Raw genomic sequence first — 25,956 nt, 5'->3', positions numbered from 1 at the left:
TTAGGAAAAAAAGTTGTTTTTCGTTCAGTTGTTCATGGCTGTACACGTTTACACAACAAGTATAACGTTAAAACCATACTTTCATCATTCTCTTTTGCTGTTTTTGAACTTATGTAACTAGAAGATGGGATAAAGTTAGACTATTGTAATTTTGTCTCTCATAAAATCAGATTATCATAATTTGAACACTACAGCTACCTTTACACTGTATACAACCTTATTTTATCTTTACATACTCTAGACACCCAAAGGATTCAAGCTAGGCTTTTTTCACTTTACAGTGGCAGTCCCCAGGTTACGACGGTCTCGGCTTACGGCGTTCCAAGGTTATGACGCTTTTCAATTATATTCATCAGAAATTATTTCCAGGGTTACGACGCATGTTCCAGAGTTACGACGCCTACAAATGGTGATCTGGCAGATGAATTATGACACCAAAAATGCAAAGTAATCAATATTTAAAGGTTTTTTTGATGAAAAATGCAATAAGAATGCAGTTTACATAGTTTTGAATGCACCTAAAGCATTAAAAGTTAGGTTTTCTTAGGATTTTTGACAATGTTCCAGCTTACGACGATTTTCGGCTTACGACACGTCTCAAGAACGGAACCCCCGTCGTAACCCGGGGACTGCCTGTATTCATAATACTATAATGTACTGTACAGTAAATTCTATAGTACTATACTACATAGATATAATTTTACTTATTGCGCCATTACGGCACATTTGACTGGTCTAGGGCGCTGTTAACTGGTTTAGTATTCCGATAAAAGGTGTGTGGCAGCCGTAGATATTAAAATCGCTCAGCATCGGAACGGAGCCCTTGCTGCTAACTGAGGGCTGCCCATACTGAATAGCACTGGGACTGTTTATTGGAAGTGATTTACTAAATTGTGGTAGTTGCATTGTCAGTAAAATTCAGATTACGTACTTATTTTGCATCCAAGGGTTATATGAATGTTAAACTATACAATTTTAAAAAAATTTATTTCATGTTAACATTTTAAGAATTCTCATGAAGAGCTCTTCAACAACATAAAAAGATCCATAAAAATATCATGCAATACATTAGTCTATTGGGATATACAGAATTGGCAAGAAAATAGACATACCATTGGCGCTAGGAGTTCCAGTATATGATACCCATGTTCTGCAAAGAAATGAAGAGATAAATGAACCAATTATAGTGCATAGTATGTATAGGTTGCCACACAAGACTCATAGAAAATATATATTTTTTGGTGAGTTTTCTCAAATAATGTGATAAGTAAAAGTAGGTAGCCACCTTGACGTGCTTACTTCACTAAATTATTGTTGAATAACTGTCACCTTCCTTGAGCAGGCACGCTAAAACTGCCCCTGTCTTATTATGCACTGGTTTTCTTATTTATAATTGACAGCAGCAATAAAAGGTTTAAATTGCATTTATTTTGTGTATTTATATTCCCAGTAAATTTTCCATAAAAAATTCATTTACACTAATTTTCTATAAAAAATTACTTTACACTCTAGCTTCAGTTGAAAAATTATAGATGTGTAACTATATACCATTAGGGCTCATAATAGTTTTTTCAAGTGGATTTCAGTTCCATCCACATTTTTATTTGTTGTAAAATTCTTCATTAGTTTTTATAATTCTTTCAGTCTCAGTATATTTGTGAATTTTCTTTATTCATTTTCAGGTTGACTGTTTCTCATTTGGTATGTTTATGTATGAGCTGCTAACTACTCATCAGCCATATGAACACTGTGATAATGTTAAAGAACATGTTTTAGAAGGAGGAAGACCAGCTCTCACTCATCGGGTAACTATTTTTTTGTTTTGTTCCGTAAACAGTATAGTATTGTTATTCTTGTTTTACCCACTGTTTATTTTGAGCTGAAATTAAATAATATGTCTATTATTTCCACAGGAAACAGAATATCCAGTATATGTGTTGGACCTTATGGTAATGTGCTGGTCACAGCAACCAAGGCTAAGACCATCAGCTTCCCAGATTGTGTCTATTGCTTCAGCCCCTGAGTTCACTCACCTACTTGATGTGGCTTCTCTTGATCATTCACTGAATATCATGGATGCCATTAGAGTGCCACCTATCTTAGTAAAAGATGAAGGTTTGTTACCATTTTTGTATATAAGTAAATTATTTAATTTGTCAGTTATGATATGTAAAATGTCAATTTATTTGTGTTATACACAAAAATAACTTATTTTACTTTTTTCATTAATCTGAAGTGAGTATGGCAAACAGACTGTGCAAAATACATATACATACTACCATCATTGGGGTGTCAGTTGTTGCGCTTAGTAAAAGTCGACAATTCACATGGTGATAAGGCTTCAATTAAGTGAATTACATTTAAGGGTGTTTATTAGAAAACATTCCCATGGTACTGAAACTTTCAGCTAACATTGTTCTATTTTGAAGCCTTGGAATAAGAAATATTTTTCCTTCGCAATTTGTCAATAATGAAATTTTGAAGAATATTAAGTCTAAAACACTCATCCTTTTTATTTTATTCTGTATAAAAAGTTCAGATTTGTCAGAAATAAGATAAGAGATAGGCAAACAGGACTTAACTTTTGAATTTTATTCTAGACGGAGAGTTAGTGGTTCGTGACCAAGGCAGTGTGTGGGTTAGTCGCACATCTCCACAGCTTGACATGGTTGGGGCAGGAGAGTGGGGATGGAATGGATACACAAGTATTGAAGGTTTGCCTGATGCCATTACTGCTATGTGTTGTGTTGGACAATATGTGTGGCTTGGAGACAATGCTGGAAATATCCATGGTTACAAGTAAGTTTCAAGACAGTAAACAACATTATTATATGAGAGAAATAACAGTAAAAACAATAAGAGAAGATGAAGTAAATAGATAGAAAATGATAAACCTAAAAGATTTAAAAACTGGGAACTATATTCTAGAAAATGTTAAAGGGAAATAAGTAATGTAAAGAATGGGGAGAAAGAAATACAGAAAGTTAGAAGAGAAAATATAAATGGAGCTAGACTCCTGTGTTGGTTCAAGATTCAAGCTTATTTTTCTGTTTAAAGTTTTTCATCATAGCATAAACTTGCAGCTGCATCACAGAAAAAATATTTTTAGGATGGGCTTGACTTTGGGGGTTTGGAGTGCATGTTTCACAGAAAGTGATAATTTTAATAATCTGAACCCTCATTACTTTTGTAAGCTTATAACTGTGTAATTAATTAAAGAACAAAACAATAAACATATATGTCAAAAATGTATAACTCCACTGATAAAGATAAACCAAAGCGGACAGAAAATTTAGTCATTAAAAAGTGAAGATAAAGGAGAATCACATAGGAAATTAAGAATGTACTAATGGCATTTTAGTCGAGATAAAATTTTATACAATTTCTACCTATCAAAATTATTTCAAAACTAGAAATTCTTACATTCTCAAAAAGCTTTAGATCAGTGAGTCTACTTATATGAAAATTATATTTTCATGATAAATTAAGTTTCACATACTTACTAAGTAATTACCATACTATATCAGACCTCTCCCTCCTCCCTAAGTAATTACCATACTATATCAGACCCCTCCCTCCTCCCTCTTATGAACATGAGGGCACAAATGAATTGTCAAATTGCTGCCATGTTGTTCTGATGTTCCCCATAGAGGGTGGGGCTATCACCTGGGTAAAACAGTTAAGCATGCAAAATAAAGATAAAAAAAAGTTGCCATGCGGGGTAAAATACTCAGCTATGTAATTACTTAGTAAGTATATATGAAACTTAATCTTATCATGAAAATATCTCTTTATTTAAGTTACACATTAGTATTATGTACCTTTTCAGATTTCTTTAAGTTGTTACTCTGACCAGTATTTGATTCGTATTTTCTAGACAGATGCAAATTATAATACTGAAATTCATACTTAATGTACTCATTGTTATTATTCATATTTTGACCATCACTTACTTTTAGCAAATTATAATGCTGAAATTCATACTTAATGTACTTATTGTTATTATTTATATTTTGACCATCACATACTTTTAACTTCTGAATCATGAATGATTACCATGTGCAGAAAATTTTCACAACATTAGCTGCTTCATAAACCTACACTGAAGTTTCATCAGCAGCAGTGGTTTCAACCCCTCTGCACATACCTGTACCTTGCATGCACTCTAGCATTTCTTAATTGTTAAAAACCTTTCTTTCCAGTATATACGTACTTCTTTCATTTCATCTATCCCACACTTTCTGTATTGTCCTCATCTTTCATAACATTTCTAAGTTATACAATTTATCATCAGCCTACCCTCCATTGGATTTGTATGACATAACCATCTCAGGAAAACCCTTAATTTATCCTTTCACCTAAAAAAAGTCTACATATCTCACACTTTTAGTTCTTCTGATTTGTCATACATTATGCTAAAAATTGACCCCAGCAGTTTCAACCATATATCTTCCACTCACATTTGACATCCACACCTCACTTCCATGAAGGAGGGTTTGCTCAATAGTCCTGATGCCTTCTTTCCTTCGGAGTCTTCCCATTTCTTTTCTTCTACTACCATATTATATATTTATAATAAATATCTATCAGAATCAACCACTACCATTCTGACACCATCCATATTAACATTCAGTAGTTTATCATAATGATTTCCAATTACCCTTTTACCCTTACTTTTAGTCACCTTTAGTTTATCCACCTCCATACACCTTTTAATTTTTTCACTAGTCTCTGAAGTTTATTTTCATGTCATAATCAGTAGTGTATTTATTCACATACATCACCCAATTAACACTCCATTCACGAGTCATGTTTTTTTTTTTTATCCCACAACTGGTCCACACATCCAATGTTGTTTCTTTGACTTTTTGCATCATTCCATACATAAAAATATTGAATAGTCATTGAGACATAGCACCTCTTCTCAGATAAGACTTTTTATCAAGAAATTCTTTTTCTGTGTACACTTAACACATTATTAATACATTTAAAAAAATCATTTCTCCAAATAACTTATCTTGTACACTATAACATTGTCAGGAATCCTACACACTACCTTTCTATCAGTTTATGCATGCCACTTTATCAACTTCCTTTACTGTCTACACAACACTAAAAAATCATTTCTACAAGCAACTTATCTTATACACTATAACATCCTCAGGAATCCTCCACAGTACCTTTCTATCAGTCCATGTGTGCCACTTTTAGCTTTTCTCCTCCACTTTTAACCCTTTCATGTAACTGAGTCATCATAAAAGTGATCCATGTGCCCTCCTTGCTGTGAACCCAAACTGTTCTGTCCATATCAGTAGGTTGTAATTTGCAACATAGAATGTGACTGATTCTGTGTCAATGTGGGACTGAGAAAGGTGTGTTATGGCTATTTATGATCTTATGGGTGGAATGTTGTGAGAAGTCATTGAAAGAACAGTAGATGCAAGGGCAAAATATGCTTAGCAAATTGGGTGGGAATGAAATGTGGAATGACTGATGTTTTCAGATGATGTGTTAGTGATAAGAAACTGCAATAGCTAGTGAAGGAATTTAGGAGTGTTAGCAAGAGGAAGATGTTGAGAATAAGGTATGAACAAGAATAAAAAAAAAAAAAAGATGGAGCAATGAATTTTAGTATGGAGCTTGGAAAATGGAAGCAGTTGATTTACGTAGGTCTCTAGGGAGTGAATGATTGTAGAATTAGGGAAGAGGTGAGTCAGAGAATTGATAAAGCAAGAAAAGTAACAGGATGTGTGCTGAAGATAGAAATTAAACTCAGAGTGCATGTCAAAGATAAGGTTGGAAATGACAAGAGGTGTATTGTAGATATTTAGTATGAATTAAAGAAAGAATAGTTGAAGCTGTAGATATGTATTAGTATTTGTGCAGCATCTTTGATGTAACAAGAAATGAAAAGGTGAGAAATTTGGAGATACATAGAAGTGGTAATAAGTTGAGTTTAGATTAAAGGATGAATTTGTTTGGTTATGGTTATAACACAAGGAAAGGATGGAGAATCATTGTTTTAGAAATAAATGTACAATTCAGGTATGTAATGTGAAATGAAGATAGGAAAACTTAAAAAGTGTTGGATAGATGGTGTGAATGAGGTATTGGAAAGAAAGGGCCTTAACATATAGTTCTGTTGATGGGCATTTTCTGTTGGTGTGTGAAGCAGCTAACTATGTGGAACTTTTCTGTATAATGGTTCATCCATGATGCAGAAGTTATAGTATGAATGGAGAAAGACAAAAGTATGTTTGTCTTTCTACTTTTACACACACATTTTATATATATATATATATATATATATATATATATATATATCTATATATATATATATATATATAGATATAAAAGTCATATCACATTACCGTGATTCATATACATATATTGACCTATAAATGTCCTTTAATAGTTTAATTCGCTCTACCTCGGAATTAATATATTTTTCAAAATATATGTTTAACCGAAGGGGAATTTATTCACCGATAATAGAATTGATGGGCGACGGGCATGAACCATCGACATTTTCAATTCCAGGACTGGCAGTGAAACCTTAGCCAACCCCGCCACTGCAAGAGATATAAGTTTATGTCGCCTCCCATCTCAAATACCTGCCGCGCTCAGTATTTTTAGTTTTGGAAATGGGAGGCAGCATAAACTTATATATCTTGCGGTGGCGGGGTTGGCTAAGGCTTCACTGCCAGTCCTGGAATTGAAGATGTCGATGGTTCGTGCCCGTCGGCCGGCAGTTCTATTATCGCTGAATAAATTCCCCTTTGGTTAAACATATATGAAAAATATATTAATTCCGAGGTAGAGCGAATTAGATATTAAAGGACATTTGTAGCTCGATATATATATATATATATGTATATATATACAGTAAGTCCTCGGGTTACGCTGGTCTCGACTTACGATGTTTCGTGGTTACGAACGCGCCCCCATAAAAATATAAAAAATAATATTTTGCGTCGTTCCGTCTTACGCGGTTTAGCGTCGTAAGCAACGTAAACAAACGCGAACTAGTTCCAGGCGCACAGCGGAAGAATACGCTTTGTGGGGGAGAGGACGGCGTCGCTTCGCTACGCTCAGTCCTCGCCCATACGCCATTTTGGTTGTTTACACTGCCTCTCTCTCCCTCGTGTTGTATCGTTTTTGTAACTTTTTGCTCTTTGTTATGGCTCCCAAGCGCAGGCGGACTCTTCTGATGGTAGTGCATCGAAGAAAAGAAAGGCCATCACCATGGAAATTAAAGTGGACATTATAAAGCGATCCGAGAAGGGAGAAACGCCAACAAACATTGGCCGCTCGCTTGGCCTTAGCCGTTCGACCGTTGCTACCATTATCAAAGATAAAGAGCGCATCGTTGAACATGTGAAAGTGGATCTGCTCCTATGAAAGCGACAGTGATAACTAAGCAGCGTAGTGGTCTAATAATTGAAATGGAAAGGTTATTGGTGCTTTGGTTGGAGACCAAAATCAACGGCGTATCCCAGTCCAGCCTTATGGTGATTCAGGAGAAGGCGAAAAGATTGTTTGAAGCGTTGAAAAAAGAAAAGGGGGAGGGAAGTGAAAGTTAAGAGTTTGTGGCTAGTAGTAGGGGTTGGTTTATGCGATTTAAGGCTCGGGCCAATTACCATAACCTTAAATTGCAAGGTGAAGCTGCTAGTGGGGATGAGAAAGCAGCGAGTGAATTTCCTAAAGCGTTGTCTGAGATAATTAAGGAGGGGGGTTATTCTGCTCAGCAAGTGTTTAACGTAGACGAGACAGGTTTGTTTTGGAAGCGTATGCCTAACCGCACTTACATCGCCAAGGAGGAGAAGTCAGCACCCGGTCATAAAGCCAGCAAGGAGAGGCTAACTTTACTTCTTGGGGGTAATGCTGCTGGCGACTTCAAACTGAAGCCCTTGTTGGTGTATCAGGCTGAAAATCCAAGGGCACTCAAGGGCATTTGGAAGGGTCAACTACCAGTAATTTGGAAGTCCAACAAGAAGGCATGGGTGACACTTGCAGTGTTTGAGGACTGGTTCGTAAACCATTTTGTTCCAAGTGTGGAGCGGTATTGCGCCTCCAAGGGTATCCCCTTTAAGGTGTTGCTAGTGCTGGACAATGCCCCTGGACACCCTGCCCAGCTGGGAGACTTCAACCCTAATGTCAAGGTGGTTTACCTTCCACCTAATACCACGGCCCTTTTACAGCCTATGGACCAAGGAGTGATTGCTTCGTTCAAGGCCTACTACCTACGAAGGACAATTGCTATGGCTTTACAGGCAACTGAAACAAGAAGGACTTGACTCTGAAGGACTTTTGGAAATCCTACAAACATCCTTGATGCTGTAAAGAACATTGCTAATTCCTGGAGGAGGTTAAGCAAACAAACATGAATGGTGTCTGGAAGAAAATTTGTCCTCAATTTGTGAATGATTTCCATGGGTTTGAGGACACTAGTTGTCAAGAACGTTGTTGCCCTGAGTAAGGAAATCAATTTGGAGATGGAGGTTGATGATGTTACAGAGCTGCTGGAGTCTCATGGCGAGGAGTTATCTGCTGAGGACCTGATACAACTGGAGAAGCAGATAATAGAGGAAGAAGAAGAAGCACCCACCCCAGAGCCTAAGGCTTTCACAAGGCAGGACTTGATAAGAGGTTTTGCAGAGTTGCAGCAAGCGTTGTCAACTTTTGAGGCTCAGGATCCCAACAGGTTCACTAGGGTTTCCAGAGGCGTCATGGATTTGATGCAGTGTTACAAGGAGATCTTGGATGAAAAGAGGTCGCTCTCTGTTCAGACTAACCTGGAGCAGTATTTTAAGAAGGTAGAGAGGCCTGCAGAAGATCCTGTACCCTCTACCTCAGCTGCCTCTGCTAATCCAGCACCTTCTGAATGTTCTGCTAACCCAGACTCACCTGCCCCAGTATCTCCAGCACCTTCTGTAGGTTCTGCCTCACCTAAAGACTCACCTGACCTCCCCAACATCTCCACTAGTATGTTCTGCCTCACCTCAAGAATCACCTGCCTCAGCATCTCCAGTACTAGTATGTTCTGCCTCACCTCAAGAATCATCTGCCTCAGCATCTCCAGCAACTTCTGGAGGTTCTTTTTCTCTTCACTAACCTCCCCCAGTCTCTCCAGCACCGCAGCTTCCTCTCCAGTGTGCAAGCCAATCAAACTAATAAAGGTAAGGAATTGTTCTCTCGTTGTTATTGATAGGGATTTACATTAAATCATGTGGTATTTTTCAATGTTCCGACTTACGCTGAAATTCGTGTTACGATGCATCGTAAGAACGGATCAACGTCGTAACTCGAGGACCCCCTGTATATATATATATAATAGTATATATATATATATATATATATATTTATATTATTAATATATATATATATATATATATATCATATAAAATATAATATATATATTATATATATAGTATATATAATATATATATAATATATATATATGATATATATATATATATATATATATATATAGAAGATATATATATATTATATATATATATATATATATATATATATAATATATAATATGTATATATATTATATAGATATATATTATAGTATATATATTATATATATATATATATAGATAGATATATTATATATATATATGATATATATATACATATATATATATATATTATGATAATAAAATATGTATGTATGTATGTATGTATGTATGTATGTATGTATATATATATCTAATTATATATATATATATATAGGTATTTATGTATGTATGTATGTATGTAGTTATGCATGCATGCATGCATGCATGTATGTATGTATGTATATATGTATGAGCCTTCAGTCAAGTAACTAAGTTACTTTTGAATTACTTTTTACAGATGTTCTCTATCTTTAGTCTTAGCTTAGAAAATTTGCTCATTGTTTGTTACATTTACATTTCTGTTGTCCTTGCAGCATGATAGACTACAGTAGGGTCTTTAGCTACTGCCTTGAGCCTGATGCTCCACAGTCATCCCCTGTACGGTCACTCTGCAGCATACATGCTTTGGGACGTGTGGCTGTTGCACTCTGCAATGGTCGGCTTTTCTTGTGTAGTTCTGATGTTACACCAACATCACCAGTCTTAGGTGAAGGGAGTTTCGTTATGACAGAATTGGCTGGTTCTACTCAACAAATTCACTGTTTAGCTGTTGCTCATATACCATCAGCATGGTAGGTAGTCTTTATTTTATACTATTAGTTGTGATTTTTTTTTGTTAAATGGAATAAAAGGTATTATGTTTTTGAATGCCATGGTGTTAATATTATACATAAACAATATCCAAACTAATATTCAACCCACAAGATAACAGTGTTTGCTTAGTGAGGGTGAGTAACCCATAAAATGGTAGGTCTCTGTCTCATTTTCTATGGGTTATTATACCTCTACTAATAGTACAGTAGGACAGAATGTTGACTGAAGCTGTTGGTTTCTGTATTCTTCAATTCGTCTATCCTAATTTTGCCATTCTGGGGAATCATCTGAGTACTGGTCTTAATTGTTACTTGTTCATATACAGAACAAAACTTTCTTAAATTGGCAATGTGAAAGCTTCCCCGGTCCGGGGTGCTGCATGTTTTCTTTTTTTTTTATAGCCCGGCTCCTAAGGGTTGAACCCTTTGAGGTTTAGGTTAGTTTTGAAACCCATATATGGCTGTATTACTTAAACTATTAGTCCTTTTGCAATGGCTATGTGAAATTTTAATTCTAAATTGTCATTCCATTCAGACTAATCTTCTATGAACTAATTTGTTTAACTAACCCAAACCACTGTTTTATGTCTTAGGTTAATGCTTCTAGTATAATCTATGTTACACCACATAGTACAGAAAATAACCCTTTTATAATCTGGTTTTCTGCTTTATGTAGCCAAGACTACCCTTTTGTCTGATACTCAGCCATGCTGTTTCTAAGCTAGCAGCAGGATATTCCTTTAAAAAGGGATTCCTACTAAATCTGGTTAAGGGAATTGCCTGTTCTAGGTTTGTATCACTTTTAAGGATACAGGCAGTCCCCGGGTTACGACAGGGGTTCCGTTCTTGAGACACGTCGTAAGCCGAAAATCGTTGTAAGCTGGAACATGGTAAAAAATCTTAAGAAAACCTTACTTTTAATGCTTTGGCTGCATTAAAAACTATGTAAACTGCATTCTTATTGCATTTTTCATTAAAAAAAACTTCAAATATTGATTATTTTGCATTTTTGGTGTCATATTTCTTCTGCCAGATCAGCGTTTTTGGCGTCGTAACCCTGAAAATAATTTCTGATAAATATAACTGAAAAGCGGCTTAACCTCGGAACATCATAAGCCAAACCTGTCGTAACCCGGGGACTGCCTGTATAGTCTAGACTACGCAATACCTCGCTAGTATACGTATAGCCTTATACATAGGCTACCAAGTTATTAAAACTAGGTATACACTGGTCCCCCCCGTATTCGCGGGGGATGTGTACCAGACCCCTCCGTGAATAGTTAGAACCCGCAAATGTTTGGAATCCCTATAAAAAAGCTAAAACCAGCCTATTTTGTTAGTTAGAACTCAAGAAAACCCACTAAAAATTTGTATACTTGGTTTTTTTAATAGTTTTATGAGAAAAAGTGCATTTTATGATAAAATTGATAAAAAAAACCTAGGAATTTGTGGATATTTCTCATAGAAAAATACCATGAATGTGCAAATTTTCCGCGAATAATGCGGGGAAATGTTCCCAAGAGAAATCCGGAGAACTGTAATCCTAGTTTTATTTGTTCTTTCTTAACCTAGTACGTATAGTATATTATCTAATCCAGATTATTAAAATCACATTTAAATGTATAGGTTGTACAAAACAGAAACTTACTAAGTTATATGTACCCTTATATTTAAACTACTATATTTGTCTAACCCAGGTTGTTGTTTATATCCAATCCTAGGTTATTGGTATATGCACTATATAAAACAGTAACCCAATACTGTTAGAGCTAGGCTATCACTTACTCTAATCTAGCATACTGGCAAGTCCAGATGATTTAATTCACTAAAAGGTATGGGTTACTTAAAAACACAATTACCTTAGTAAGTAGCCTTAAAGCCATGCTATCATCTCATTTGGCATGTTACCATTTTCATCTTGTCCTAGGTAACTGTCTAGGATAATGATTAAGTCCAATAATAGGATGTTTAGTAGAAGTTAATCACTTAACTTAAGGTACTGCCTAGTCCTGGAGTATTTAGATCATGTTTAAGTATACAGGCTATATCGCTGGAAAAATCTGTAATTTGTTTATCAAATCCTGGGTGTAAAACTAGTGTTGCCTAGGACCATGAAAGGATATGTGTTAAAATGTTCTTACTTGGCTTAGTTTAGGTTACTACCTAATCCAGGTTATTCCTAGGCTTTGACAAAACTTGAGAAGTTGGTCCCTGTCCTGAACTTCTCCTGGGAACTTACTAAGAACAGACAATCGTCAAGATATCTTAACAGGTGAATGTGAACCCCTGAGCATGTGCCCATGCTGATACCAAGGTAAAGACCCTAGTGAACACTTGGGGCGCTGTAGTCAAACCAAAGCAAAAGGACCTTGAACTTGAAAACCTCCTCGCCAAGATTGAAGCAGAGGTACTTCCTGGATGAAGGGTGAATTTGAATCTAAAAATAAGCATCTTTTAATTCTATTGACAACATGGAGTTGTTCTCCCTTACGGCTGCCAAGACTATCCGGGGTGTCTCCATCCTGAACCTTGTCTTCTTGATAAAGAGATTCAGCGTGGAAAGGTCTATCACTGCCCTCCAGTCGCCTGTGGCCTTTGGAACCAGGATGACTCGACTGGGGAACCCAAGGGAAGGACGACCAACCCTCTCCACTGCACCCTTGTCCAACATTTTCAACACTTCCTCCTGGAAAGCCAGGTCCTTCGGAGAGCCTCGAGCCTATGTCAAATGCAGGAGAGGATGATCGGAGAGAGGAGGAAGTGGAATGGAAGTAGATATCCTAACTGAAGGACATCTACCCACTTTTCCGCTTCATGACATTGCCATTTGGCCCAGTGGCCTGCCAGGCAACCCCCCTCCTGTGGCAACAGGCACAGAGTGGTGTCCTCTCTATCGACAACCTGGCTTGGCCCTACCCCTAGTTCCCCTCCCTGGTTTGGAAGAGAGAGGTTGAAAGGGACGTTGCTGCAGCTGCTTCTTTGTAGAAGGTGCTGCCTGAGAGGCTCTAGTGGAAGTCAATGGCTTAGAAGACTTCCTTGAAGGTGACTGCCTATTCTACTTTGGAGGTGGAGGATGAGAACGAACTTTCAATTTAATGACCATTTGCTGGACAAGTCGATCGTAGGTGTCAGCCTGCCATCTGTCTATCGCATCCTTTAATTGACTTCTAGGAAAGAGGAGCTGGGACTGGAGAAGGTCTCCATTCCAGAGAGATGACAAGGACTCCGAGTCCACAACAAGCCATTGTAGAAAGAGCTGCATCCCTTTCAATATGGAGCAAGTCAGCCCAGAAATTAGCACTCTGATGTCCCAGGTGCAAGATGGCCTTTGCACCCGACTGAAGCAATCTGATGAAAGAAGGAAAGCTCACAGAACCTCTAGCAGAATGGAATGTCACTATCCTAGCCACTGTCGACAACCACAAGTCCAGCCATGAGACAGTCTGAAAGGCAGAAGAGGCAGTAGACTCAAATGTAAAAGCCTCTTGAAAAGATAAGGAAGGACCTTCAGCCTTAACTTGATCCAGGATCAAGCCAGGCTTCAGACAAATTACTTTTGAATTAACCTGTTGACTCCTCTGCTAAACCAGACTAGTTGAGTAGTAATTCTTATGCCTAAGGAGGGGGAAGGAGCTTGAATAACCTATTGGAACGAAGAGAATTCTCCCGTCCTGAGACCAAAGAATTAACATGCTGCAAAATCGATTGAGCATGCCCAGAACATGGTAGCTCAAGCAAAGTCCTCTCATCCTTCTTTGGGCCAAGCAAGGTTGCTATGCCTGTAGGAGTCATAGAAGAGTCTGAGTCTTCTCAGAAAGATTATTACACTCACAAATGAGATCAATAAGCTACATGTAAGAAGAAAGAAACTCCTGACTCTCCCCCTCCTCTGGATTCTGCAACAAAGCTTGAAGTCCTGTGACAGAGAAGAATCATGTACGCGGCCATGCGATGAATTACACACACGGCCGTATGGCGAATCACAAACATGGCCGTGTGATGGTGAATGACGTATGGGACACTGTGGGAGAAGGAGAAGCATGAAGTCTCTGCCTAGATGAGTCATAACCCCAGACTCTGGAAGTCGAATCAAATGACAAAGCATGTCCATGAAGAAAAGCATGTCCGTAGACAGCCTCATGGCCACCACCATCCACAACCTCAAGGCTGTCACTGGAAACACGTCCATTGGGGAGATCAGTAGGTAAGAAAATTCTAGCCTTGCCTTTTGAGTGCAGCTTACGAAGAGAAGAAAATCTTGAAAGTCTAACAGAAACTTGATCACCAACCTGAGGGACCACCACCTTTGACTTCTTAATCAGAGCCTTGTCATACTTACGATGAACTCAAACAGGTTGAGGAAAAGTAGAACCAGCGAGAGGCTTCTGAGGAGAAGGGGGAAGATCATCCTTCACAGGCACATGAATGTGAGAGAGAAAATCACATCCACATCTGTGAAGAGGAGACTCACGTCTATATGGGGAAGAAGATAGGGGGGATGAAGGTGAAGGAGATGATGAAGAAGATGATGATCTACGACGTTTTTTCTCTTAAAGATATCAGGATATCTCCTTTAAAAAGCAGAGTCCAGTTTGTCAACAATAGCCTGAAAGAACACTTTCAATGGATCGACAACTGTCAGGGATGATGTCATGGAGGAAGCTGGATGTGACGTCATGGCAACAGGAGGAGGGTGTGACATCACTGGAACTGACATCACAGGCAGAGATGCTGCTGGGAGTGACATCATGGAGTGCACTGAACTCTTAGCCTGAGTCAATGGCCTTGCTGATGGCGTCCCACTAGGTGGCAGCACACTCAACCCAAAGTAGTGGAGGCCGGGAGGAGGTGGGATTGCTGGGGAGCTGAGGCTGGAAGGTGTGCAGACATGAAATGAGACAACAGGCCTTCCAAGGAGGGGACCCCTTGTAGGAATAAGGAGACCCAAACAGACACTATCTTGTGCGAATCAGTCTCCTAAACAAAAGAACAAGAAGGTGCTGCCTCCTCCCTCCTTGAAGGGACTTCTCCCTGGAAGAGAGTAGGCCACATTAAACAAAATATAACCCTGATCAACTCCCGATACAGGCAGTCCCTGGTTATTGGTGGGGGGGTTCTGTTCCGATGGCTTGGTGATAAGCGAAAATCACTGATAACTGAAATTCGGCAATTTATGACACATATGGCGCCAATAACCGTTTTTCTGGGTTGACTTGTGTTTGCCGGTGAAAAGGATCCTGCTATCCACTTTTCTAGTATAAATAGGTTCTAAATATACCAGAGAAAAAAGCTAGCATGGTATGCCGAGGTTACTACCCTCGCGCAAGCACCCTAGGGGCGTCGGGTATAAAGTACAAGGCGAGTGGAAGCCACTATTCACAGGTCTCCTGCCAATTAGAGGTTTCCTTTCCAAAATCCCTCTCATGGGGAGAGCCGATCTAACGGCTACTACTTCCCCCTCTCTCTCGCTACTACTACTACCCGACCCGAGCACCATCTGTAATCCTGTTTTAGATCTCGTTAATCTACGATGCGTTTTTTCTTGCTCATGATTTTCTGTGATTTGAGTACTTTTTTCGTGATGGCTTCTGCTGAGATGTCCGCACCAAAGTTGAGTACCCCAATTTCTGTTTTTCATAAATTTTAAGGTTGCAGGACTTCCTTTATTGGCCTTCGGCCCTGTAGAAAGTATTGCAGGGAAGCTGGCGTCACCCCGCCATTTTGGTATCATAAGCAAGAACGCGTGGGAATTAGGTACGCATGTTATTGCTTAACCCTTTACTGCCGACTGGAGGTATTTTACGTCGACATTTTATGTCTCTCGGGTGCCGACTGGACGTATTTTACGTCGACATACAAAAGTTTTTTTAAAAATTCGCGGAAAAATACTTTTAGGCCTACCAGCAGAAACTCTTGAATCACGCGCCTTGGGGGATGCTGGGAGTTCACGGATCAAGGTGTTGTTTTGTTTACAATCGTTACGCAGGCACGCAAGCGCGAATTTCTTTCTTGCCGCACTAAAAAGTATCTGTGACACATCTCGGAAATTATTTCGTCACTTTGACATAACTTTTGTACCATTGTAAATTAGCCGTTACATGAAGTATTATATATGAAAATGTGCGCATTTTTATGTAGAATACAACAATAAAATACTCATGATTGTAGCTTTTATCAGTTTTGAGATATTTTCATATAAATAACGATAATTGCCAAAATTTCAACCTTCGGTCAACTTTGACTCTACCGAAATGATCGAAAAACGCAATTGTAAGCTAAAACGCTTATATTCTAGTAATATTCAAGCATTTACCTTAATTTTGCAACAAATTGGAAGTCTCTAGCACAATATTTTGATTTATGGTGAATTTATGAAAATATAACATTTTCTTCACGTCCGCGCGGTAACTCTTCCAAAAAAATCATATGTGCGATTGTGGTAATGTTTGCACCATTTTAAATTAGCCGTTACATAAAGTTTTATATATGAAAATGTGCGCAATTTCATGTAAAATACAACAAAAATATTGAAGGTTGTAGCTTTTTCTCATTTTTGAAATATTTGCATATAAATCACGAATAAATAGAAAAAAAAAACCACGTTCGGTCAACTTGACTCTACCGAAATGGTCGAAAAACGCAATTGTAAGCTAAAAACTCTTACAGGTTCTAGTAATATTCAGTCATTTATCTCATCTTGAAACAAATTCAAAGTCTCTAGCACAATATTTAGATTTATGGTGAATTTAAAAAAAACTTTCCTTCCTCCTCGTGCGGATTCTCCGCCACAAATCTCCGAAATGCGTATGTCCCATTCTCGGAATATTTGCTCAGTTTTTCATTATTGGCATTTCATAGAGTTTTATATATGAAAATGTGCGCAATTTCATTTAGAATAAAACGAAAAATATTTGAAGGTTGTAGCTTTTCTTATTTCCGAAATAATTGCATATAAAAAATATATGTATAAAAAAATTCGACATTTAGTCAACTTTAACTCGTCAGATATGGTCGAAAACTGCAATTGTAAGCTAATACTCTTACAGCATAGTAATATTCAATCATTTGTCTTCATTTTGAAACAAATTGGAAGTCTCTAGGTAAATATTTAGATTTATGGTGAATTTTTGAAAAAAATATTTGTTTACGTCCGCGCGTTACGAATTCATGCATTATTTTGTGATAATATTTTCTCTGTGTTGCTTTTATCGTTTTACAATGTGTTATATACCAAAATGATAGCAATTTAGTGTATATTACAACGAAAAAAAAAGTAACTTGTTACCTTTAACCGTTTTGCGCACAGCACGATTTGAATACAATTATATATGAAATTTCGTTTTTGCGCTATCATATATGGCATTATTTATATATGATAATGATGATTTTTTTCATTTCTGATGGTTGCATACTAAACTTCAGCCAATGACAAAAAAAGGAGCCAAAAATGAACTCTTAATCTTGAAAACTAAGCGCGCTGTGATTTTTTGAAAAAAATGTTTTTTCTGCTTCCGCGCTCACTCTGAAACACCTCCAGCACACGGGAGACAATTTTTTTTTTACCACTTCGGCGTTTAAGGGTTAAATAAGAACAAATCAAATATTATTTGCATTTAAAGTACCTAATTCTTATGTTCTAATATTATATTTATTACTATTGTTAGATATTATGTCATAGAAGTACCGAACGCGTTCACGACATACTCTGGGGTCAGTCTGGGGGCTAGACTGAGAACGTTCGTATTCCCCCCCCCAGCTCGTGAGCGCATCCGAGTGATCTCGACATGATAATAATATTATTGTCATTGATAGACTTTGCAGTCTATTATTTAGTGGGAGAGAGAGAGAGAGTTGGTAACTCATTCTCTCTCACCAACATAAATTTGCATGAATTATTATTATTTTCAAAAGTAAATATATGCAAATATACCTATTCATTAATTCACTGAAGAGGTGGAAGAGTTGCCACCCATCAGTTCAGCCCAACTATATTAATAAGGTAGGCTAACTGTCCTTAACCGTTACTCTTATATCTTTTCCCTGAAGAAGTTAAGGCTCTTCAGAGGAGATATCAATGATAAGAGAGCCTCTCTATCTTTCATTATGGAATCTATCCCCCTGGCCAGTCTGAATCGAATAAATTCGAATTTGCTAGGTTTAGTTGAGGGTACTGTCCACATAATGATATCTTAGAGGAGAATTTACCTGACAATCCGTGTCGCTAGCGATCTCGGTTAGTCAATTAAATCCATATCGGTTATTTCCCCAATATATATATATATATGTATATATATATATATATTATATATATATATATATATAGATATTATATATATATATATATATATACACACAGTGGACCCCCCGTATTCGCGTTCTCCAGATTCGCGGACTCACACATTCGCGGATTTCTCTCCGGGGAACGTTTCCCTGCATTATTCGCGGAAAAAATTGCGCCATTCGCGGTATTTTTCTATGAAAAAATATCCACAAATTCCTGGTTTTTGTTATCAATTTCATCATAAAATGCACTTTTTGTGATAAAAATATTAAAAAAACCAAGTATGAAAATTTTTAGTGGTTTTTCTTAAGTTTTTCCCAACAACAAAATAGGCTGTTTTTAGCATTTTTATAGGGGTTCCAAACATTCGCGGATTCTAACTACTCGTGGGGGGGTCTGGTACGCATCCCCGCAAATACGGGGGGGACCCCTGTATATATATATATATAATATATATATATAATATATATATTATTATATATATATATATATATATATATATATATATAGATATATATATATATATATATATATATATACAGGCGGCCCGCGGTTAACGGCGCAATCACTCAACGGCGAATCGGTTTTACGGCGGTTGTCAAAAATATTCATTAAAAAAATAAGGCATTTTAAAGGTATCTTTACGGCACAATTTCAGTTAACAGCGCCGCTAGCGCCGTTGTCTAACGAGTTCATACATATGTAGAAATGCCGTTCAGACCATAAAGGTTATGCAAATTATATTAACAAATTTTTATGGAGAGTTATCTTACGTAGGGTATTAGGGAAAAATATATGCCTCTGACGCTGTTCTATGCCGAAAATATCGAGTTACATAAGTGCACATTTAGCTATGGATGTGTCGATTCATTAAATGTTCATGCTTTTGTTTTTTAAAATGTGTATGAAAAATGTATTACGTGAAAGGCATTATTATTTCTGTACAGAAATATGATACAAAGGCAGCTTTTGAAACTGCCCTTCACGTTATCAAATACGATGTTTTTTTTCATGTTCTTTCTTGTAAGCCCCGCCTGCCGCTCTTTCCGAAAATATAGATTTAAAAAAAGTGCAAATTAGCCATCGATGTGTCGATTTTATAAATGTTTATGCTTCTAAGTTTAAAAATGTATATGAAATGTACTACGAATAGGGTATTTTTATTTCTGTGCAGAAATATGATAAAAAGGCAGCTTTTGAAACTCCCCTTCAAGTTATCGACTACGATGTGTCGATTCATAAGTGTTCATGCTTTGTTTAAAATGTGTATGAAATGTATTACGTGAAAGGCATTTTTATTTCTGTACAGAAATATGATACAAAGGCAGCTTTTGAAATTGCCCTTCACGTTATCAAATACGACGTTCTTTTTTCATGTTCTTTCTTGTAAGCCGCCGCCTGCTGCTCTTCCGAAAATGTCGATTTAAAAAAAGTGCAAATTAGCCATCGATGTGTCGATTTTATAAATGTTTATGCTTTTATGTTTAAAATGTGTATGAAAATGTACTACGAATAGGGTATTTTATTTCTGTGCAGAAATATGATAAAAAGGCAGCTTTTGAAACTCCCCTTCAACTTATCGACTACGATGTTTTTTTCAAGTTCGTTCTTGTATGCCGCCGTCTGCCGCTCTTCCGAAAATATCGTTAAAAAATAAAAAAAAGTGCAAATTTAGCGATCGATGTGTCGATTTTTCAAATGTTTATGCTTTTATGTTTAAAATGTGCATGAAAACGTATTGCGTAAAGGTATTTTCATTTTTGTACAGAAATAAGATACAAATTAAGGCAGCCTTTGTAACTAGGCTCCACGTTGTAAGGGGATGGTTTTTCATGTTCGTTCTTGTCTGCCAGTTCCGAAAAATGCATTGTGTTATTTTATTAATTACGCATCTTTTCCATAAATCCTTTAAAAAGTTATACATTATTTCACTGTATCCAAGAATATTGTATGTATTCTCATATTATTGTATTTTAAAATACTACGGCAAAACTTAAGCCAGTATTCCGCGGAGCGGCCAATGTTGTGGTTTGAAATCAGCTGATGAATACGAGTCTGTTTCACCATAACGCAATTCTGAGCGAATGCTCTTGCTTCTAGTTAGCATAAACGAATATCTATATACTTGACTTATATGAGACAAAGTTATTTTTCCATATACAGCGTGTTTTTAGGTGGAAATATTTATTGAATATGTCTCGTGAATGTGAACTACTATTTTTTTTCGTTAACAGATTACGTTGGCGGCATGTTTTATTGCGTAAAAATTAAGTGATTCCGTTCGCAATACGTAATCCTTTATATCATCGTAATACGAACTTTACGCTATTTATCTTATATCGGCGTGAAACCAACATAAAATGTGTTCTTTCAAGCACAGTAGTTTGATTAAAATGATTTTATCCCAATTTTATCTACAGTTGTGTGTGATGGCAGACGTTTACTGCAGTTTTATCCTTGTTGCCGATGTACGATAATAGTCATTAGCAGCTTGAACAGTTTTCTCAGCTTCAGTTATAACTAGGTTTAAATTTAACGGTATATTTCCCGATTGATCTTTAATCTATATTGATCTCTGATCTATAGCGAATAAAGTTATTACATTAAGATATCTCAGTTCTATTCTATACATAACGCCATTTATAACAAATACGGTAATGTTGCACTGTAGTACGATGATCGAAATACAAGCCAAACAGATGTTATCCAGTTCGGTTGTACTTAGAAAAAAAAAAGTAGTTTCTCGTTCGGTGTTCATGGCTGTACACGTTCACGCAACGAGTATAACGTTAACACCATACTTTCATCATTCTCTTTGCTGTTATTGAACTTATGTAACTAGAAGATGGATAAAGTTAGACCATTGTAAATTGATCTCTCATAAAATCGAACTATCGTAAGACTAATGATCGTAACCTGAACACTACAGCTACCTGTACACTGTATAAACTTTATTATATCTTTACATACTCTAGACACCCACATGTACTGTACAGTAATTTCTATAGTACCTATACTGCATAAATATAATTTTACTTATTGCGCCGTTGTGGGATTACAGCGCCTTTGACTGGTCTAGAGTTTCGAAAGAAGGTGTGCGGCGGCCGTAGGCTTTAAAATCGCTCAGCGTCGAAAATCGCGTGGCACCCGTCGGTGGCCAGGAACGGAACCCCTGCCGCTAACCGAGGGCCGCCTGTATATATAAGAACCCCTTGCAACTCTTCCATAATACCTCATTATCAAGTCTGATGTATATCCATTATTATCATTATGCTATACTGTATTACTGTACTGAAAAAGGTCTGGTTAACATTCGGTTAACATTTGTCTTGGCCTAGCCTCCTTCGGTTTAATCCTTAGTAGTAGGCTATACCTCTCGGTCGAGGGCCACCCCAACCGGTTGTTGTACCAACCACGACGGGCCATGGGCCTAGTCACACTACCACCCCTACATTGGTAGCCTACACAACCGATAATGAGTGGCCACCCCAACCGGTTGCTGTACCAACACGACGGGCCATAGGCCCAGTCACACTACCACCCCTACAGTGGTAGCCTACACAACCGCTAATGGGTGGCCACCCCAACCGGTTGCGGTACCAACACGACGGGCCATAGGCCCAGTCACACTACCACCCCTACAGTGGTAGCCTACACAACCGCTAATGGGTGGCCACCCCAACCGGTTGCTGTACCAACACGACGGGCCATAGGCCCAGTCACACTACCACCCCTACAGTGGTAGCCTACACAACCGCTAATGGGTGGCCACCCCAACCGGTTGCGGTACCAACCACGACGGGCCATGGACCCAGTCACACTACCACCCCTACAGTGGTAGCCTTCACAACCCCCAAGCAACCCTCCCCCCCCTACCCACTACTAGGCTCGGCCCAGCCGAACCGTTATAACTCACGGTACTAGTACTCTTAGTGAGGAATGTCCGCTTGAGTTTCACATAAGTGGAGGGAGGGGTACGGGTGTGAGGGGTATTACGGCCCCGCCGGATGACGGACATAGCTTCGAGTAGTACATATGTTGCTTCGCCGCTCCGTTGTCTCTTTCTCCGGCTCCTCTAAGAGTGAAATTGGGGTAAGAGCCTTATTCCCACACCCCCTTCAGTAGAGGTAGGCAACGTCAGTTATGGAATTACCTTCCCCTGACCCGCCACCTCCACCTATTCCTATTCCACAGCCAGTGGCTAGGACAAAGAGAAATGAGACTTCAGGTGAGCTAAGCCTAGATGGATCGTACAGCGAACAGCTCCGGACCCTTGCGGTGCCGACAGAGAGTGACTCGCCCTCACATCTGCCACCGGAGTTTTGCATTAAACCTGCTATAGCTCAGTTCTCATTCTTGGAGATAATGTAGGCGCCTACGTTCATACGTAGCTCTCCGGTCCAGCCAGACTTACAGAGCTGAGGCCTGTCCTCCTCATAGTCCGGCAGATATTGGATCCCAAGTACTAGACCTACATAAAATCCAGGAGCGGGTCCGAGACCAAGCAGTTAGTCTTTATATACAAGAAATTATTTAGTGAATTAGATGTTTATTAATGAGTAAGTCTTGAACTTTATCTAGTTTAAGTTCCATACCCTCGCCGGAGTAGCTCCGGCACTCCTTGAGGGTGATACTCATTAATAATTACCATTACAGAAGGTGCGCTGTCAGTCGCCGGGGTGCTCCGTCCCCTTTGTAGCCGAGTAGGGACAGCTGCCGTATAGGGTTTGGCACCTGGAGGCCTACACCATCTGTTACGAGATGGTGATGCTCCTTACGGATGGTCAGGTAAGCATCTTAACGCCCCCCCCCCCCCTTTTTTTCCCCCCACCCCCTTTTTTTCCTTATGATGAAAATTGTATTAAACCATGTGGCCATCCGAGCGGAGACGGCCCCCCTTCCGGACGACCAAGAGGATTTGATGGCGGATGTGGCTGCCATTAACATCCACACCGAACCCATGGCCCTGGGAGAGCAGGTAAGTGGCGAGGTAAGTGAGGCAGGTAGTCTCCTTAGCCCAACTCCTTCTACCTCTTCTTTCCTGGGCTTCTCTAAGTCCACCCCCGCCTGGGACAGCTCATGGTTGGTTCATCCCAAGGAGAAGTCTGTAAGACCGAAATCCCTGCCCAAGGGACCGAAGCCGACTCCGTCAGCGGCGACTGAGTCATCTCCGGCCCCAAGGCCGTCGACATCGTATGACAAGTCACCGGCTGCCAAGGGTTCTCTCCCTTCAAAGGGATCGAGATTGAAGTCCGCGAAACCCAAGGCGACGGAGTCCGGCGTAGACCACGAACTACTCGCTAGCCTTCTATTGACAAAGGTTAGGGAGGCAGTAGACGAGAGGGTTGCGTCGTTGCGACGCGCCTCCGGACCTGAGGTCTCCGGCCAGTCAGTTTCTGAAATAGTGGCCAAGCAGATCAAACCACTACAAGACATGATGTCTGGTTTTCTCCACTCAGGATCTCCGGCACTCGCTATGGGAGTGCCGGATGCTTCCAAGCCCCCACCCTTCCACAAAAATAACCCATGGCGGCTTGCTATGCATGCCCCATATGTAGATGGTAAGTTAACCACTGAAGGGTGCGGGACCCCGCCACTGGAGGACTTCGAGTTTCACCCGAAAGGTCTCCAGTTGCCCTTCCTCGGGTTCGCCAGACTAGCGGAGCACGCGCTAGTTAGAGTGGACAAGGTCCCAAAGGAGACTGTGATCTTCCCGAGGGACCAAGCCCAAGCTGTCGGGGCACGCACCATGGCCAAATGGGAGTGCGTTAACACCAGGTTAATGCCTCACAAAGGCTCATACACCATGTTCGTGACACCGGATCGTGTCCCATCGCCCTGCACCGACAAGGTGACGGAGTTAACTCTCCAGGCCATAGCAGAGGATAAACCTCTCCCAGCTTTAGAGACAGAGGCTACCTCCCTTCTCCCTGCCAGCAGAGAATTCTGGCACAAAGCTCCGGCCACATTTACTGTAGGTAAACTGGATGCGGACTGTGCCTCAGCCTTATTCTCCGACAAACTACCCAAGCTGCTGGAGAACCTGATAAAAACAGAACTTGAGGCTAGGTCGAGACTAGCAAGGTCTATCTACTCCGTTGCCTCAATGGAGTTGGTAGCCACGACCTATAAAGATGAACAAGTGTTCCAGGTCTTGACAAAAAGTCTATTACAGACTTACCTGTCAGACCTGTATGACTTTGGCATGGCAAGACGAACTTGCAGGAAATACGTCCTGGCGGAGGCTTCCATCAGGCGAACCCAACAGGTTGATAAAGGCATCAATCTGGGGGGAAAACCTGTTTCCTCAAGAGGAAGTAGACAATATCTTGAGGGAAGCATCTAGAGCCAACCAGAGCCTCCGAGTCCGGTGGGGACTTCCCTTCAAACGGAAGTTTGAAACACCCGGACAGCAAGCTAGGGCAAAGAAGAGGCCGAGGAGGTACATGCCCTATAAGTCCTCTTGACCTCAGGCGGTTGTTCAGGCAGTCCCAATATCCCAAGTTGGGAAGCCCTCAACATCAAAGGCCCAGCTGCAGCAGAAGTTTGTTCTGCTACAGGCTCCGCCGGCCCAGCAACCCTCAACCTCCAGAGCCATCATGACCTCCTCCGCCTTTAACCCCGCCTATGAAGCTAGGGAATCCTTTCGTAGCTACAATAGGCACGCCGGCTACGAAGCGGCTCAAGGGGTAGAGGATTCCGAGGAGGGAGAGGGTACAAACCTGCAGCCAACCAGTGAGAGACCGCAGGTAGGAGGGAGATTATATCTCTTTCGAGACCATTGGACCTTCAGTCCATGGGCACACAGTATAATCTCCAAGGGCCTGGGGTGGAAATGGAAGGAAGAGCCTCCACCACCAATAAACTTCTTCCAGACCCCAACAGCGGATCTGGTAGAATATACCGAGGATCTCCTACAAAAGAAGGCCATAAAGAAAGTAAGGAGACTAAAGTTTCAAGGACGTCTGTTCACTGTTCCAAAGAAGGACTCAGACAAAAGAAGAGTGATTCTGGACTTGTCAAGGCTCAATTCATACATTCTTTGCGATAAGTTCCGTACGCTGACGGTCTCGCAGGTGCGGACCTTACTTCCCCGTGGGGCCGTCACCACCTCGATAGATCTTACAGACGCTTACTATCATGTTCCAATAGCAATGAACTTCTCTCCGTACCTAGGCTTCAGGCTAGGGAACAAAGCTTACTCATTCAGTCATGCTGTTCGGGCTCAACATTGCACCCAGAATATTCACCAAGCTAGGAGAGATGATAGTCCAAGAACTGAGGACCAGGGGAATAATGTTAGTAGCCTACTTAGACGACTGGCTCATTTGGGCAGCCAGCATCGAGGAATGCTGCAGGTCGACAGCCAAAGTAATAGAACTCTTGGAGTTTCTGGGTTTTCAAATAAACAAGGAGAAATCTTGGCTGGAACCGGCTTCCCACTTTCAATGGTT

General features: G+C 39.6%; 1 protein-coding gene across 16 annotated transcripts in view; it reads left to right on the top strand.

Moving 5' to 3' along the window:
* The window catches only part of LOC135219441 (leucine-rich repeat serine/threonine-protein kinase 1-like), a 940,187-nt gene that overhangs the window by 877,893 nt on the left and 36,338 nt on the right, over window positions 1-25,956 (top strand). For all 16 annotated transcript variants that reach the window (XM_064256227.1, XM_064256225.1, XM_064256224.1 and 13 more), the window contains 4 exons: window positions 1,683-1,805; window positions 1,914-2,115; window positions 2,601-2,799; window positions 9,943-10,200. In XM_064256227.1, coding sequence (XP_064112297.1) covers window positions 1,683-1,805; window positions 1,914-2,115; window positions 2,601-2,799; window positions 9,943-10,200 — 782 coding nt within the window. The remainder of the gene's footprint in view (window positions 1-1,682; window positions 1,806-1,913; window positions 2,116-2,600; window positions 2,800-9,942; window positions 10,201-25,956) is intronic.

This window comes from Macrobrachium nipponense, chromosome 1 (assembly GCF_015104395.2).
Source record: "Macrobrachium nipponense isolate FS-2020 chromosome 1, ASM1510439v2, whole genome shotgun sequence".
NCBI lineage: Eukaryota > Metazoa > Arthropoda > Malacostraca > Decapoda > Palaemonidae > Macrobrachium > Macrobrachium nipponense.
This window is presented reverse-complemented; position numbering and strand designations above follow the sequence as displayed.